General features: G+C 35.0%; 1 protein-coding gene across 12 annotated transcripts in view; it reads right to left on the bottom strand.

Annotated features, from left to right (window-relative positions):
* Nucleotides 1-18,245, bottom strand: part of LOC109048952 (trichohyalin-like) — a 45,645-nt gene that overhangs the window by 12,965 nt on the left and 14,435 nt on the right. For 4 of the 12 annotated variants that reach the window (XM_042714770.1, XM_042714767.1, XM_042714773.1 and 1 more), the window contains exons 6-17: nt 17,075-17,128; nt 16,356-16,539; nt 15,042-15,714; nt 9,097-9,259; nt 8,823-8,930; nt 6,752-6,808; nt 6,588-6,656; nt 6,423-6,512; nt 3,714-3,823; nt 2,639-2,677; nt 901-1,636; nt 634-750 (exon numbers count right to left, since the gene is read on the bottom strand). In XM_042714770.1, the coding sequence (XP_042570704.1) occupies nt 634-750; nt 901-1,636; nt 2,639-2,677; nt 3,714-3,823; nt 6,423-6,512; nt 6,588-6,656; nt 6,752-6,808; nt 8,823-8,930; nt 9,097-9,259; nt 15,042-15,714; nt 16,356-16,539; nt 17,075-17,128 (2,400 nt within the window). The remainder of the gene's footprint in view (nt 1-633; nt 751-900; nt 1,637-2,638; nt 2,678-3,713; nt 3,824-6,422; nt 6,513-6,587; nt 6,657-6,751; nt 6,809-8,822; nt 8,931-9,096; nt 9,260-15,041; nt 15,715-16,355; nt 16,540-17,074; nt 17,129-18,245) is intronic. The other 8 variants (XM_042714772.1, XM_042714778.1, XM_042714768.1 and 5 more) reach the window with 7 other exon arrangements.

The following is an 18,245-nucleotide window of genomic DNA, read 5'->3' as shown; positions in this document are numbered from 1 at the left end:
CGGAGGAGGGTTGAGCCCAATCGGAACAACGGGAGCCCTGAGTGGAGCGTCGGTGGATGTTAAAAAAAAAAAACGATTTTCATTCAAACAAACCGATGTAAACTACACATTCGAGTTAATCGATAAAATCGATTTATCGCCCAGCCCTAGTTGATGGATAATATAAATAGAACTGTACATAAAAAAACACAAGAGGAAATAAAAAGGAGGAAGAAACAAAAGGAGCAACACTACACCAGTTTATTATACAACAACTAAAAAAATGAAGAACAGGAATGGTACCACCATGCAAATTATGCAAAAAAAAAAAAAAAATGACTAGAGATGAAACGGATACAAAAACAAACAAAAAGTAGAAAAGCACAGCTGAAAGCTTGTCAGATGTTTACATTTGTTATCTTCAGCAAACTTGTGGTTTGGTTACAAGATTTTTAACCAAAACCCAGTCAGAGCCCAGGGAAAGAAAGACATTGCAGATCAGTTAGTACCACTCATGCTGAGACTTTCATTAACACCCCAAAAATTATATTAGTATTTACATTTAAAAAAAGCAAGAGGCACAAACACAAATACTACAGAAGATTTTGATTGCTGTATCTTTTCTGAAAAGGTTCAGTTGATCTTTTTGGGTACCTGCAGTACGTATCCTTCCCTGGCGTTCTGCTCTCTCCCACGCGCATCCTGAAGTTGCTCTTGTAAGATGCTGTTCTGCTGCTGAAATCTTGCCAGATCCCTTTGTGCCTGACCTAACTGTGGGCATGAGAGAAAAGCAAAAAGATCTGAAAGTGGAAATGTTCAGAACTGATCTGAACGAAAACAAAAACTCAAGAAAAACATAAAAAGTCTGCACCTGCACATACACTTACAATGAGGCAAGAAATAGAAACTGATGTTTCTTACCTCTTTTTCCAGTGCAGTGGTCATCTCTCGTGGAAGGACACTTTCTCCAACAGGTACATTTGAGCTGCCAGTGATCGGTACCTGCTTTTCCTCTCTGAGGGGCGTTGTTTCTACCTGATGCCACCTCTGCTCAATTTCCACTTGGACGTCAGAGTTTCTGTGGGCCGCGCTTTGACTGTCGACCTCCTGTGCGTCTCTGGCATTCTCTACATCCATTCTCACCTGTTCCTGTGGCACCTTATGGGGGACCTTTGATGGGGGCTCTGCCACCGTCGTCGCATTGACTCCACCTGCTGTAGGTGCCATCTCATTGTGGTGCACATATTCCTGCATGACTTCTTCATCTCGCATTGGCAACTTGTCAGTATGGCTGGTGGTGGTAATCGAGGATGACGTCTGATGAGAAGAGGTGCTAGAGATGGGAGAGGAGGCAGCAGAGCTGGTGGAGGAGGGAGAAGATGAGATAATGACAGAACTATCTGCCCTCTTTATTGAGAGTTGTCCGCTCTCGTTTTCCTGTCCTGGGCGGAATTCGGACCAGTCAAAGGTTTTAGACCGTCCCTCCCGCTTGTTGACTCGGCTCTTACGGTGATCGGAAGTAGGTGCGGAGTCTGTGATGTCCTCGTGCGACTTTTTAGCTTCAACTACTGAGCTGTTAGAGAGTTGCGAAGAGTTAGAAGGGGGTTGGATGTAGCTTTGCTCCACATTTGATCTGGTTCGCTCCTCTGGAAGGGAACTGTGAGGTGAGAAGATACTGAATCAATACACTAAGTATCTAAATTATTAGTGGTGTTTGCTAAGGCTACTACCTCAATATGTGTTTTATCACAAAGAATAGTGGCATATGGCATTGTGGGAAAATCTGAATTATTCCTTATTTGTGGATATAATTGTACCTAGATGTGTTATAACACACACAGTGTTAAAGAAAAGAAATGTGATACAGCTGTCTAAAAACAAATACCCAAACTCCTGAAGACAGGATGGTTTGATTAATGGTTAGTAGGGTGAGCAAAAGCATCTGGTCACTGCATGGCATTCAAGCACTGTCAAGCACGTCGGTAAACACTCATGTGTGCCTAAAAATGGGCAATGATGCAATGCTATTTTTTCATTTCCTTTGAAGGAGGGGGTGGTGTAACATCACAAGGGATGGAGAGACACTGGCGAGTTGTGATCATCAAAATGCGCTTTTAAAAAGTATCATCCAAAAATAGATGACTGACAACCAAATTCTGCCTTACAAAGACTCCAAATGACTTTAGCTTTGTTAAATGTCCACAATTGATAAAGATCTATCCGGTGTGAAAATGACAAAATGTCAAACGTGTTAAATGCATTAACACGCAAATAAATGTAATGCCATTAAACCATCTCAAAAATTAAAAGCCCAAAACAAAACATCAACACCACTATCATAAACTATCTGGCCACACACAAACAAAGCAGTGGTGTAACAACTCCAAAATAACCAAGCATACATTGCAAAGGCTCTTCTACTCCATTTATCTCCATAATTGTAATAAAACATGCCAAATTACCAGCTTCATTATAAACAGAGCAAACTGGTAAAAAACACAGGGGAAAAGGAACAGGAATTACTGCCATAACAGACAGAAGCCAGAACATCATGAAAGCACATCTGACATAACAGCGGACACACACACACACACACACACACACACACACACACACACACACACACACACAGGTTAGAATAAGAACTGGAAATGCCAACCTGGGCATAAGAACTGAAAGTTTCAGAGACACGTTTTTCCTGTGTCCGGAGCAGGAAAAACAGAAGAAAACAAACTATACAGTTAAGTTGGGAACAGAAGAAAAAAGAAATAATATCTACAAACAAAAACAGCGGAGTTTGAAGAACCATTTAAATGTAAGTAAAATTTGAGATTTAGGACAAAAAAAAAAACTCAATAGGAAAAATGGAAGCTGATGTGCTCAAATGCTTTATGGTAAGCATGTACTGTTTATGTAAGGTTGTGGATCCTTAAAGGTGAAATTTGTCATTTCTCTGCCGCTAGCTTCAACACACTGTACGGACAAACAAGTATTCCCACTCCAAACTAACAGCACTGGTTGTCAATAGAGGTGCAGAAATGACACAATTTACCTTTTTATAATAAAGAGTATTCTAATTAATTCACTGAGGGAAGTTTAATGTATAAGGGTCAAAGACGAAAAAGGGTTTAAGCATTTAATCAATTTTGTTTTTGTTTTTCAGAGCAAAAAATAAATATAAATTTTTCCCTGATTTACAGAAGACACCAACTAAAATGTCATTCAGTGTAACAATCTTGTCAGGCATATTTACAACAAAACTCAATTTATGACATATTAAAAGACTAATTACTTTCACCCCAAATACTAATTAGTTGTAATTTTACATTTTCAAAATTTGCCACTATCCTAGATTTTGCCCATTTGTCAGTAACAAGTTTTTACTAATTTAAAACACAATAAAATTTAATATGCTCCCTTATTTTTTTTTTACATATATTTCAATATGTACAAGTCAGAATAAGCATGTTGTTTACATTTTTACATAAATATTATGTTACACTGAATGACAATGTAACATTATTTCAACCAAATGTTGACATTTTATTCTCGAAAAAATTATTTGAAACCTTAAAAGTAAACACTTTGCTTACATTTAATGTGCTTTCTATGGACAAAAAATCACTTTTGTAAATTTCTTTTGATTAGGAGATCTTAACATCGTTGACTCGTAAATGTTTGATGTTCTCTCCCTTTTTTGTCCTTTTCATACTAAATATGATGTGGAAGCTCACCGTGTGACATCAGGAGCGACGGTGGGCCGCATGTTCTTCAGAATGGCCTGAATCCAGTTCCGACGTATCCCAGAAGTCATAGCAGACAGTGTGAATGCCCCTTCCTTACTCTGAGAGGAAGACGAGGATATGAATGCTGAGTCGAATGATCAGATCAGATAATGCATGCATGACAGTTAAACGAAAAGAGACTGTGATAAATATTCATGTTCAATTCTGATATTGCTGTTCAATACAACTGTAAATCCACGTTTTGATCAATGAGTTTCTATAACAGACTGTTCTAGGCATGATTGCTGGACAAGGATTATAAAAAAAAAATAAAGAAACAAATAATAAATACATAAATAATTAACAGGTAGTGTTGTACAATCATTTTTAATAGCTCTCAACCAAACAACAATTTCTGTGATTTATTCAGCTCAAAATATTTTAGATGCAAAGAAATATAATTAATGTTAATGTTTATATTTATATAATATTATCTACTTAATATTATATATTGGATATAATAAATTTTCAAAGCATAAAAAATTATATTAATTACAGGAAATATTATCAGATTTTTAAGTATTTCAAATATTTCTCCAGGAGAAGAAATCACAATTTGATATATAATTCCACATGCTATGACTGTGGGACACTGTAAATCACAAAATAAATGAATGAAAGACTGTCACAGTCCTACAGCGTTCATTCAGAAACAATATTATTCCTCAAGATATGGTCTAATCACAAACTTGAATAAAAGTGATGTACATTTCAAGTAAAAAACTAAGCTCAGACGGGAAGAGGAGCTTCAGACCTGAGTTTAGCTTTCTCTATCCAAGGCATAAAGATAGCAGGCTGAAGTTATATTTACAGTTGTTATTCATTTCTTGACACTGACGCCTTGCTGTTCGTCTGTACACAGAGACGGCCAACGCTTTCTGCTATTTCTGACATCTCTAATATAACTTTAAAAACAGCACCGGGAACCTACAGTTATTCACCACCTAGATGAACAAGTACATCTCAACAGATTTATTAATAAATCACAGTAGCAAAGATTTATAAATGTAAACTATTGCATTTTATTTTTACTTCTTCTGAAGTCTAAGTGATGTTTGGCTCTGCGAGACTTGATACCAGAATGTCTTCAGTCCATTGCTAGGGTCTTATGGGCGGTTGCTAGGTGGCACAAATCAAAATTACCCATGTGATATTGTGGTCTCTAGTGCACTGTATGTACACTGCCGTTAAATTCTTAATGTTTTTAAAGAAGTCGCTTATGCTCATTAAACCAGCATTTATTTAATCAAAAATAAAGAAAAAAAAAACAGTAATATTATGACATTTTATTACAATATAATGTTTTTCTATTTTAAAATCAAATTTATTCCTGTGATGCAAAGCTGAATTTTCAGCATCATTACTCCAGTCTTCAGTGTCACGTGATCTTTCAGAAATCATTCTAATATGCAGATTTATTATCAATGTTGGAAACAGTTGTGCTGCTTAATATTTTTTGGAACCTGTGATACTTTTTTCTGGATTTCTTTGATGAATAAAAAGTTAAAAAGAACAGCATTTATTCAAAACGGAAGTCTTTACTAACACTTTTTATCAATTTAATGCATCCTTGCTGAATAAAAGTATTAATTTCTTTCAAAAAAAGAAAAAAAAAAAAATCACCGACCCCAAACTTTTGAACGGTAGTGTATTGGTACAAAAGATTTCTATTTTATATAAATACTGTTCGTTTTAACATTTAAAAAAGTATCGCAGGTTCCAAAAAAAAACAAAAAATTAAGCAGCACAACTGTTTCTAACATTAATAATAAATCAGCATATTAGAATGATTTCTGAAGATCATGTGACACTGAAGACTGGAGTAATGATGCTGAAAATACAGCTTTGATTACAGAACTAAATTACATTTTAAAATATGTTAAAATTGAAAACTGATATTTTAAATTGCAATAATATTTCACAATATTACTGTTTTTTTATGCATTTTTGTTTTTCAATAATAAAAATTTAAACAAATAAATGCAGCCTTTATAAAACTTGATGGAACTTCTTTAAAAAAAAAAAAAAAAAAAAAACACATTAAAAATCTTACTGATCCCAAACGTTTGAACGGAAGTGCATGTCTGTGAGATTTTTTCTGCACATTTTCACATTGAGCAGATGAAATTTGGAGTCAAATCTCTTATTTGCAAATTAAAAATCACTAATCTCAAGTATGAATTTTAGAGTACTATTGCTGTTTGACTTAAAGCCATTCATTAAAATGGTAAAAACTGATCACTATCTGAAAAATCTCTCTAATTTGATATTAAAAACACATATTTGACATTAAAAATACATCTATTTTCCCCACTGTGAAGTCAAAAGAGTATTAGACAAGCATCTGATGTGTGGCACTGGATATTTCAGAGGGAAGTGATGATGTCACAGCTGCTGACAGATCAGGTGACATTAGTGATGAAACAATGCTTAGTGAGGAACAGCGTCAGGGTTACAGCTAACATCACCACAGCTTTATTTAGGTGGGAAAACATACCACTGTAAACCTTCCAGACATATCTGTCTAGCATCAACACTGCAGTATAAGTTAGGGTTAGCTAAAATAGTCCTGTTTATTGCCCTGATGTAGTTTTGGTATTTACATTTATGCTATATATTTAATGTGCTATATAAGAAATAATAAAACAGCTAACTCACAAGGACTTGGAAGCCATAGTTCCTCTGAACTGGGAATTCGGTCACATCGTAGCACGTGGACAGATCGATCTCTCCGTCCAGATCAGCGGCCTGAGGAACACGAGGGACATTGTTTAACAGTCACATGATTAAAAAATGTGTTTAATGGCTGATGAAAACACGCACCTCCTCAGCGATGGAGTCGCGGTAGAACCTCAGGCTCTGATCGGTCAGAACAAACCAGTGTTTCTTCCACTGAGAGACAGGAGCAGAACAAACCTTTTGAATAAATCCAAAGATCACTGAAACATATGGACATCAGTTCCTGACTGGTTTCGGTTTAGACTCACCAATCCATCTTCGTACAGTTTGGTCATCCATCCTTTCTTAAAATTCAGCAGGTCTGGCTGAAAAGAGATGAGAATAATACATTAAATTAATAGACTACCAATATTTACAAGGAAAAGCTAAACGTTACTAAACAAAAAACACAAACACAGTGCTGCAATATGTGTTTTAGAGCGTAAACTGTTTATTTAAAATACATTTTTTAATTCTAAGTTTTTAAAATATGATTTAAATTTAATCCAGTTTGATGCTTATTCAATTCAATGCAATAATTCTATGGAAAAATAATTTCATGAATGAGTCTTGCACCATATTTTTCTGTTTTTTAAATACATTTTGCCTTTTAAATACAGCTTATCTTGTAGTCTGTTTATTAGTTTTTTTTCACATACCTATAGAGAAAATGAATGGCATATATATATTTCCTGAACCCAGACCATCAGAAAAAGAAAAAAAAATCATATCTTGCCATATTTTGTCCGTAAGATTTTTGTTCACAATTCATGATAGTTCAACTACTTGCTGTTTAAAAAGGTTTTAAACAACTTTACATGCAATTAGCGACGTATAAACACTTCTGAATAAGACATGAAGAGTTAAGACATCATAAACAAATATAATAATGTAACTAATTTATTAAATGTGCTTAAAATCAATACAGCAAAACTAATATAGAAAAAAAAGAACATTGTATATTCAAAAGAGCATGCATTCAAAGTTCTCTAAAAAAAGACTTCTGCATCATGAAACCACCATCAAACACAGTCAGAAGGGTCCCGCACAAATACAGGCTGTGGTACCTCACAAAGCCGTAAACAAACCTAAAATAATACAAACCCTCTGCCATCTAATGCAGATCTGCTCAGGATGAGGTCACACCCACCGGCCGTTTGTTAGTTAGCCGTTAGGTTCACAGTACCTTAGTCTTGTTGAGTTTCATCTGTGACCTGTTCTTCACACGTTTCTGACTCACATGCCGTCTTTCTGTGTGTATGAACATGAATCTGTGTTCTCATGTGTGTGTGAGTGTGTGTGTCGGTGTCTCTGGTCCTAACACTCGGAGTGAATGCTATTTATAATCGGGGGTGGTGAAGTGGTTCTGGGTTGGGTTTGCATGAACGAAGTACTAACAGCTGAAACACAGATGATCTTAGACAGCCTTGCTGTCCCTTTATTAATAATCACACTGTGTTCTTAAGAGCACTTAACTACACAAGCATATTTTATTAACACACTTTAGTACGCCACTTACAAACGTATTATAATTAGCCTCAAATGTTGCATGGAGACTATGCAGTGCACTTTTTAAATTTTGCATGTAATACAATTTAACTGTAACCAAAAATGTGAAAGTTATGTATTGTTGTAGTCGTATGCATCTTAATGAAATATAGCTACACATAAAAGGAAGCTGATCGAGATGTCGGTTAAGTCTTCGGTCATGCACATCAATTTTTAAAGCCCCCCTTTGGGACTTTTACAAAGTAATTTATATTGAAATATGACACATTCATGCACAACCATTTATTTCTGGCTAAAAATGAATAGATTTAGAGACACAACAGATTATGTTGATGGAAACCAAATGATGTGCCAGCATTTGAAATGAAACTGAACCTATTCCCACAACTTTTTATGTATTTACAAAATATACAATACGGCTAATTTCTTATTTGAGTTATTTAATATGTTTATAATTGAATTAAAATAAATAATTCCTTTACTTAATACATAAATCAAAATGAACCAAATGTAATAAATATTTTTTATCTGATTTATTTACAATATTTTAAATTCAATTAAAATTTATTTTATTTAAACATAAATGAATGAATGAATGAATGAATGAGCAAGCTTCATTTTCACTTACCCTTAATATTTACCAACATAAAAGTATTTTGTTGTTTACAATTAAATAAATAATAACAAAAATAATCTAAAATCCTAAAACTTTATACCCGTTTGATATAATACATTAACATACGTACTATACTGCAATTAAAAATTCTTGTCAATGACATCCATAATTAAAAGATATTAATGTGTGTTATTTTTGTATTTGTGTGGTCTTACAGTCATGAGAGTCTCTGTGGCTCTGCGATCCAGACTTTTGGCCCTGCGGTAACCAGCCAATGAAGAAACGTCATCTGTCTGTCCTTTAGCTGAATCCAATGAAAATTCCTGTAATAGAGTAATAAAAAATAAAAAAAATCAGAAATGAATGAATTCATGAAACTGTTATTGCTATTAGGCCTCCTTGACAGATTAGAAGCTCTCAGAACTGTTAAGCAGAACTCAATTTCAACAGATGGTGAGTTAAATCAGAAAATCAATGTTAAATGAGTACCTGTTTCTGATTGGAGAGGCGTCTATCATTGCGTCCTGCTCTCTGATTGGCTGTTTTGGAATGAGAAGGGGCGGGGTCTGTTGAAGAATTGGCTGTGTCCATTTGCTCTGGAGTGCTGACAGTGTCATGACACTCGAATCTCTCGATGACCTGTGAACGTCTGCTGCAAAACACACACACACAGAGGTCAGAAGAGAAACAATGGGAAAATATAGCATAAACAGATCTTCATACTCGATTCCTGACTCCAAAATAATGCCTTTAATCATAAACTGAATAGAGTTAAATGCAATGCATAATTCATTAAGGCTCATAATGCATAAGGTTCTTTTTTCCATTTTAATATATATTTAATCAAAACAAATTATTTATTTAAAATCAAAATAAATTAACGTTCATTTTCACTCATCACTTAATTTTCAAAACTTGAAAGTTCTGTGTTGTTTAGTATTTAGTTAAGAAAATTAAAATCCTAAAACTTTTTACTTTTTAAAAAGTATTAAATGCAATGCATAATAAATAAATAAAACAACAATAAATGCAATGATAAATGAACATTTTAACATTTCTACCTAACGCTGCAGGATGTTTACATCTACTGAGGAAGGATGCTGGAGATATTTCATGGAAACCCTTACCAAAAAGTAGTATACTTCAAGTTTATTTTATTAAGTATACTTAAGTAAAGTTCAAGTATATTTAGACTTTTTGTAAGTATAAGCCAAGTACACTTAAATGTCATTTTAAGTATATTTCTGAGGAGTACATAAATCCTATTTCTGAGAAGTACATTAAAAGTAAACTAAAAGCATACTTTCCTATTTTTTTAGTTTAAAAGAAGTATACTAATAGCACACTTGAATAAACTTATTTTTCGTAAGGGAAGATGAAAAAAAACAAAAAAAAACAACACTTCCTCTGTTCATTACTGGTCAGTCAGCTGAAACTGACCATTGTGAATAACCTCAACACTGCCATAAATCAAACAAAGGAGATGGTTCCTCATTGTTTTCCCTCTATTATGATCTTAAAGCTCTGACACTGTACATCTTGATCGCTTCAGAGCGGCTCAGATCGGATGACTCGCATTCAAAGCCGATGTAATTATTGCAATTAGTTGTGAAAAATCACTTCTTATTTATAATGCAGAAACTCTTGGCATGTAGTTAGCACAGACAAGCATAACATCCTCTTTTTATTTTGGTGTTTGAAACTGTAAGGCTTTTCTCAGTAGTGAGTATCTGAGATGCTAGCATGTCAGTGTTTTGTGGTTTTTGTTGAACATGATGAATCTGGTGTGTCTTATAAGAGCAGATGGTAGAGCAGAGGGTCAGACACAGGAGACCAGCGACAACAGCCATGAGCAGAAACCCTTTGTCCCTGTGTACACCCATGTGTTAGTAGGAACAATTCATCTTTTACACTTGTTTCACACCGAAACGAAGCAACAGCATACCTGTATTGTTCTCACAGCGTTTCTGATGCACAGCATTAAAATTATTCATTAAAATAAATAATTTCTTTATTTAAAATAAATAAATGAAGATCACTTTATATCATCCCGTCATATTTATTCAGTGACACACAGCAGAGGTAGAAGGCCTTTTTATTTTTATTTTTTCTAAAATATTTCTTTGGATCTTGTGACACTGAAGACTGGAGTAATGATGATGAAAATTCAGCTTTGCATCTCAAAAATAAATTACATTTTAAAATATATTCAAATAGAACACATTTCTTTTAAAGTGTAATAATATTCACAATATTACTGTTTTACTGTATTTTTAAATCATATAAATGCAGCCTTGGTGAGCAGAAAAGACTAATAAAAAAAATCATAAAGTTTCCAAATTTGATTAATGGAACTGTATATATATATATATATATATATATATATATATATATATATTTAATCACGATTAATCACATCCAAAATAAAAGTTTTGTTTACATGTATATATTAGGGCTGTCAAATGATTAATCACGATTAATCACATCCAAAATAAAAGTTTTGTTTACATAATATATGTGTGTATACTGTGTATATTTGTTATGTATATATAAATACACACACATGCATGTATATATTTAAGAAGAATATGTTATGTTTATATATTAAATATATTTATATATAATATAAAATATAAGAATATAAATATATAAATGTATATACATGTAAATATTTTCTAAATATATAATTTACGTGTGTGTATTTATATATACATAATAAATATACCCTGTACACATACATATATTATGTAAACAAAACTTTTATTTTGGATGTGATTAATCGTGATTAATCATTTGACAGCCCTATAAATAAAATATATATATATATATATATATATATATATATATATATATATATATATATATTAGAAAATATATATTTCTAAATATTATTATATTTGTATAATTATAATTATAAAATATTTATTTGGAGGGGTCTGAGAATTATTATTACAAAAGTAGACAAAATCTAATTTATGTGATCAAATTTACATTTAAATGGTAAAAATCTCAGCAAAATGGAACTTAAACCCCAAAGTCCGGCTATAAACTGCTTAATTGTGTTTAATGCATCACAGTGCTGCTTAGGTGGCCAAAATAAATAAACATGTGCCAAAATAAATATGCTCTGCTTGCGGTGTGAAAAAGGCCTTAGTTTCTATGTCTCTGATTCTGAGATGTGTATCATGTGTGTTATAGTTTGGCCCCAGCAGGTGGAATGAAAGTAAGCAGTGGGCGTGTCAGTGGGCGTGGCAGGGGGCGGCACAGGGCAGGAAGTGCAGAGTTTCAGAGGACTGCCTGAAAAAGAGAAGAAACAGATCAAATAAAAAGCAAAAATGAGCTGAAGACACCAAAAAAGCATGAGAGAGAGAAATCAGGAAAGAACGGCGCAGAACATTTTAATCACAGATACAGAACTGAACGGCACAGCATTCAGGACTGCATTGAGATTTCAACAAAATGGAAGAGAGATCAGGCTGGAAGTTCAGTTCTACACAGTGTTCACTAGGTGGTGCTCAAGCTGCAAGAATGAGATGAATGTCATGATTCTGAGTGCTAAAGGCACAGCATTGGCTCAGAAAGTTAGCAGCGCATCCTCTCCGTCTCATCTTGCTCATCCTGAGCGTCACTGACTAGTTCTTCCTGCTGGCTCCAGCAGGTGGAGATATAACCTCCACACTCGCTCTGAGATGGACACACAGCAGGCGTGCTGGCTCGGATTAAATGAGCAGATTGTGTTTATACTGCAGGGGAAGTAGCTGTGTATCTTCAGTTCCCTGTTCAGAACTGTGTATCTCCTCAACTGCAGTCAGACTATCAACTATAAAGGCTAACGAGGCTATAAAACATGAACATGATCTTTTTAACAAACACATTATTTCTGTGATTTAAATGCATGTATATTTGAGTAGAATGTGCATGTGTCATTGGCTCTGGTACATACTCTAGCGACTTGCATTCCTAGACAGCATTTTCTACTCCAAACACATACTGACATTTTTTAAGGCAGTACCTTTTAGCTTTAAAATTGATATTGGATGTAATGATGATTATACACTTTAGTTGCTACTGAAATATCCAATTTAATTAAAAACAGTTTTAACAATTATTTGTGTACAGCATTATTTTTTGTGCCAATTAGAGCATCAAGTAATTAACTTAAATACATGTAAATATTACAAGTGCACCTAATAATTTCTTCCTCATTCCTACTGTTAGAATAAACTGAAAGCAAAATATATTTTATTCAGAATGACTTAAAAAAAAGTAATTGAAAAATGAACTATTCAACCAAGTACTTGTGTAGACTATGCTATTATTCGTTTAGTATTTTGATTTAATATTATTTGTTAATATAATTTTTATATTTATAATTTTTATAATTAATATTTTATATTCACTATATATATATATATATATATATCAGGGCTCCAAACAAAAAAATCGAGTAAGGAGCCATTGGCTCCTATAAGAAAAAAACTTAGGAGCCAAATAATTTTTTTAGGTGCCACAGAATAAACGTGTTTTATTTATTTTACGATTATTATTATTTATTTATTTACATTTCAACACTTCAATCATACTGTCATGTGTTTATGTCTCATCTTTTCTTGACTTTATCAGCATTTTAATCCATCTTGTAGATGACCTGGGAACTAAGGTTCACTTAAAGTGGGAACTAAATGTCTCAAGTCACAAAGAATTGTTCATTACACAGAATCTGTACCAGTATCATGGAGCATAAGCATCACTTGGCCACTGAGTGTAGCTTGGGCTCCTCCTACATGAGACATTTCAGTAAGTTGTACTGTAGGATCTCTTATAAAATAGCCTACCTTTTTATGTTAATTCATGTTCACTATGTACTATATTAGTAAAGAGAAAGATTAAATGGGTTCACTTGCCCTTGAACTGAGGCGCTAAAGCGACCGCGCCTGCCCCATTAAGGAGCGCCAGAACTGTATTGTTTGAATTTCGTTATGAATTCGGAATAATTTTAAAGCTGGTACTTTTTATTAAAAAGTTACAAAGCACAGAGCTTTTTGCGATTACTGGACGGCAGTTGCACTTCAAACAATGAAGTTCACGCATTAAAAGAACACAGACCAAGATCTTGTTTAGAAGAAGCCATATTAGTAATTATTATAAACGAGAATTGTTAACGATATTGCCCATATTCACACAGCTGACAGCTTTACCTGTTCTAGTTTGTTGTGCTGTATTTTCTGCACTTTCCCTTCTTCCGTCTCCGTCATTTCTCTCTCGCTGCACAGCGGAGCTGCGTTTATCAGACTGTGTGCGTCAGCGCTGATGTGCGGCTGAGATGAGGACTGTCTGAAACTCTCTTTTTCCACTAAAACTTTAATACGCATCGTCTCAGTTTAATACGTGAACATAACAAAAGATTTGATCGCAAAACAATTAGGAAAAAAGGCATTACCTTCAAATTTTTAAGTTATAACATGTAAATATATACCCAATAACACTCGGGCTGATTCTGGCTGAAATGCGTCTCTGTCGGTTCAGTCTCGGCATCGGTGAGAAGATAATGGACCAGAGCCGCGCCGACTCTACAAAACACTTCTGGCTGACAGACGGCTTTTTCTCTATGGGCCGATCTCGGCTGAAAGCTGTTGTACACGCGGCAGGTCCACACTCGGTGTAGTTGTGTGTATTAACCTTCGGCCCGAGTGTTTTATCACAGACGGGGCGCTGCTAGAATGAAGCAAATCATCCGCCTAAGAAAACTTTTTTAGCGGTTAAATCCTGAGGAGCTTTCGGCGGGTAGTCGCCAGTGGCTACCTCAGCAAAAACGTCACTCGCAAAATAATATTTATGGTCGCAAATGCGACTGTTTTAGTCGCAGTTTGGAGCCCTGTATATATATATATATATATATATATATATATAAAATATTTTTATATATTATAATATATTTTTTATATATTATTATAAATATAATATTATATATTATATTTTTTAATAATAATATTTTTTTTTACTGAATGATTTATTGAACCTTTAGTCAAAAACAAAACAAACAAAAAAATTGTTAAAAAGTTTGCGTATATGGTTTCTGAGTATCAAGTTTGAAACAGCATGCAGCATGATATACGAGAAAAAACATGGAGGGGAAAAAACACCTAATTTTATTAAGAAGCCCAAACTGAACAAAAGTATGCAATTTGGTTCAGCACAAACTATCAATCAGAGACATGCAAAGTTTTGATCATATTGATCATCAAAAATGCATCAAATGATACAGAACTGAAACGTCTTTAAGGTTTTGTATGTGTGGTGCACATGAACACCAATGACAAGATTTACCATCCATGCAGAGTGTTTCAAATCAGCTACTTCTAAAGATGCTGTCTAAGAAGATAGGGTTTGAAACAGAGCTTTTTTGTGTGTATGTAACTGTTTGGGCTCATCACCTTCGTCCATGTCCGAACAGCCGTTCCACTTCCTCCCGACCCGGGCTCCTCGTGCGCGCTCGCAGCTCTTGCCGCTCCTTGCTGGATCGGAACGCTTCCCGATGATTGAGTCTCCGTGCCCGCGGCACGTCCGCTAGTGCGGCGTAACCCTGCCCACCTCGCCCCGCCCTGCCCGAGGCTCCGCCCACACGGCTCTCCGGACTCTGCTCAGAGTCTAAAGAGCTCTGAGAGGAAGACAGGGACGATGGGAGGATGTTTGCATGCGGGTTCGGACCGTAGAGCGTGTCCGGGCTGGGAAGGGGATCCGACGAGGGCGGGGAATCCAGCGATGGGGCGTCCGCTGAAACATGCTCCTCTGATTTGCTAAGTCTCTGTGTCTTGTGTTTGTGAGCGCGGGGGTTATATGTAATGCTGGAAGTCTGTGTGTTAGCAGTGCTGTGTGGGTCGTGTGATGTGTGTTTCGAGCTGAAGAGCTTGTGATCAAAGGAGAGATACCTGGAGCGAGAGGAAGAGGAGGATGTGGTGGAGGAAGCAGAAAGCAGAGGGGGCGGCGGCTCTTGCTCCTGCTGGCGATGATGCTGTCGTTCTTCATCGTCTTCAGGTTTGGGTTTTTCCAGTGAAAAATATCCGCTCTCCACCCGCGGCTTACGACCAACACTCGAGTTTCCTGAATCTGAGCGTGAGAAAGACCGAAGAATCTCAGTCGGTACTTTATAAAAATGAATCTGGGATCTATTTCAAACAGTGCAAGACGCTGTCATTTAGTTTAATAATGACAGTGGTGACTAGCAACAAGCTACCACAGTTTTACTAAGGTAACATTTAATGATGGTTACTGTGGTTTTTGTGAGGGCATATTAAATGTTCTTTTCGTTTAATGCGTTTTCCAAGAAATCTGAGCTCAAGTGACTATATTATGTGTGAAGTGGACCAAAAAAGCCAGTTTCCTGGTGATGTAAATCACTAATATAATCACATGTATTGAACATGATGCCAATAACTGACCGTGACGTCATTATCAAAGTAGACATTTAACTAGATTTTACAAAGAAAATATCACAAAAAAGCAATGTCTGCCCATTTTTTCAGTAAGTATTTTTCCTATTCATTTCTCCCATGAGGATCTTTAAAAAGATACTTACATGTATAGAATGTTTCTGTTCTAATTTTCTAATTTAAAATGTATTTTGTGTATTACGTCACTGCGGTTTTTTTCGGCTGAATGACTGACAGCCCACAACAGTAGCGTCATAGTGTCATAACCTTGTTTTTGTGAGTTTCAAATGAATTGTGTGTGTTTCTGTGTGTTGGTACCCAGCTGACTCAGGCTGCCAGTGCTGCAGCTTGTTGGTATAGTGGTTCGACTCCATGTTTCCTCCTGCCACAGGGTGGCCCGGGTGGGCGGCACTCGCTCTGCGTGAGCTATAGTGCTGGGGAGACACACCAAACTGCTGCTGCTGCAGGTACTAGTGACCGTCACCTTCGCAGGACCTGGTTCCTGAACACAGAAACAGAGAAAGAGAGACATTCAGACCAGCATAATATTTAACTAACCCATAGTCAAGAACAAAGCGCTCTTTGATGTCAAAAACACCTGTGTGTGTGTGCAGACAGATACACACACGAATGTAACTGTCTAAACTTGCAGGCTGATAACAAATGAGCTATTGTGCCATGATTTCATACACACGCTGATTTACTCTCAGCACCACACCCCACACTAAACACACACTCGCAGATTAGAGTCTGTGTCTTTCCTGTTTCCACCTGACCGCCCAGTAATACCTTTTTGATTAAATCATAAAATCACTCAGCAAATTTTTCTGCATAAAAACCAAACACACGCACACACACGCCTGCGTGAGCCACCCAGCGTCCCAGCAGAAGCACACACACATGAGAATTATTTACTGGACAAATTATGATCTCATTCCTGCCAATCATATGATCTCCAAAAACACCCGGAATTTATGTATTGATCAGATTCCTGTGCTGCGCTCTGATTGGTTGGATCATGCTGGTTCTGGACTTACAATAAAACCATTGATGTTCTGCAGGGAGCATCGATCTGTTAGGAGATCAGCAGCCTGACAAAACACAGGTCAGGAGGTCAGAGCAAAGTAAACAAATCCTAACGATACAAAACCAGTCAGTTTAAAACACTGCATCAATCTATTAACAAGAGGATTAAGCAATAAAATAATTGAACAATAACCAAAAAATTAATGTATGTAAAAATGGCTGAGATTTGTTGTCGAAAAAAAATCTTTGAAAAAGAAAAAAAAAATTGTCAAAATATTTTGTTATATACACAACAGATTTTTATGACCATTTTCCAAGTAAAAAAATAAAAATAAAACAAATAAAATAATACAAATAGAAATAATAAAAATTAAAAAATAATAAAATAAAAAAGAACTTTGTTCTACAAAAAAATTATATAAAAGATTATAAAATTAAAATAATAAAATATATTTATCAAAAATATTCTGAAATATATTTATATATAAATGAGCCGTAATATTGTTTGTTAACATAAAATATCTAGAAAAAGATAAAGTATACTTAACAAAAAAAAACAAAAAAAAAAAAAAATATATGTAACAAAAAAATTTAGAATAATAGTTTTATTTAAAACAAAATATATTATATATATATATATATATATATATATATATATATATATATATATATATATATACCTGGAAAAATCTAAATATATATATATGTGTGTGTGTGTGTGTGTGTGTGTGTACATATATACTGAAATTGACTTTAGAATGAACATTTTCCCCCAAATGATGAAGAAACACCTCCAAGCAGACTCGGTCACAAAATCCTGCTTGGTAGATCAAAATACTAACCAATAAACCATCTTATCTAAAAATATCTATAAATATTGAGCTGCCTGAGCAAAGATGAAGAAACACCTTCAGATTCCAGAGCAGATTCTTTTTGCTGTCATTCACCAAATGAGATGAGTGAAATACTTGGCCAGGTTTTGTGTGTGTGTCGGTGTGTGTGAGTTTGTAAATGTAGTCCAAGAATGAAGACAAAGCTCATGCTTACGGCAAAACACAAACACACATCAGTTATGTCTAGACGCAGACACTGATGCGAAACTCTAAAAGATGAAATGCTGGTCTGATTGATTCTGGTCTAGTGCTGGTTCCATACAGCTGACCAGTAAAAATCAGCCGGTGA

This window comes from Cyprinus carpio, chromosome A24 (assembly GCF_018340385.1).
Source record: "Cyprinus carpio isolate SPL01 chromosome A24, ASM1834038v1, whole genome shotgun sequence".
NCBI classification, from domain to species: Eukaryota; Metazoa; Chordata; class Actinopteri; order Cypriniformes; family Cyprinidae; genus Cyprinus; species Cyprinus carpio.
This window is presented reverse-complemented; position numbering and strand designations above follow the sequence as displayed.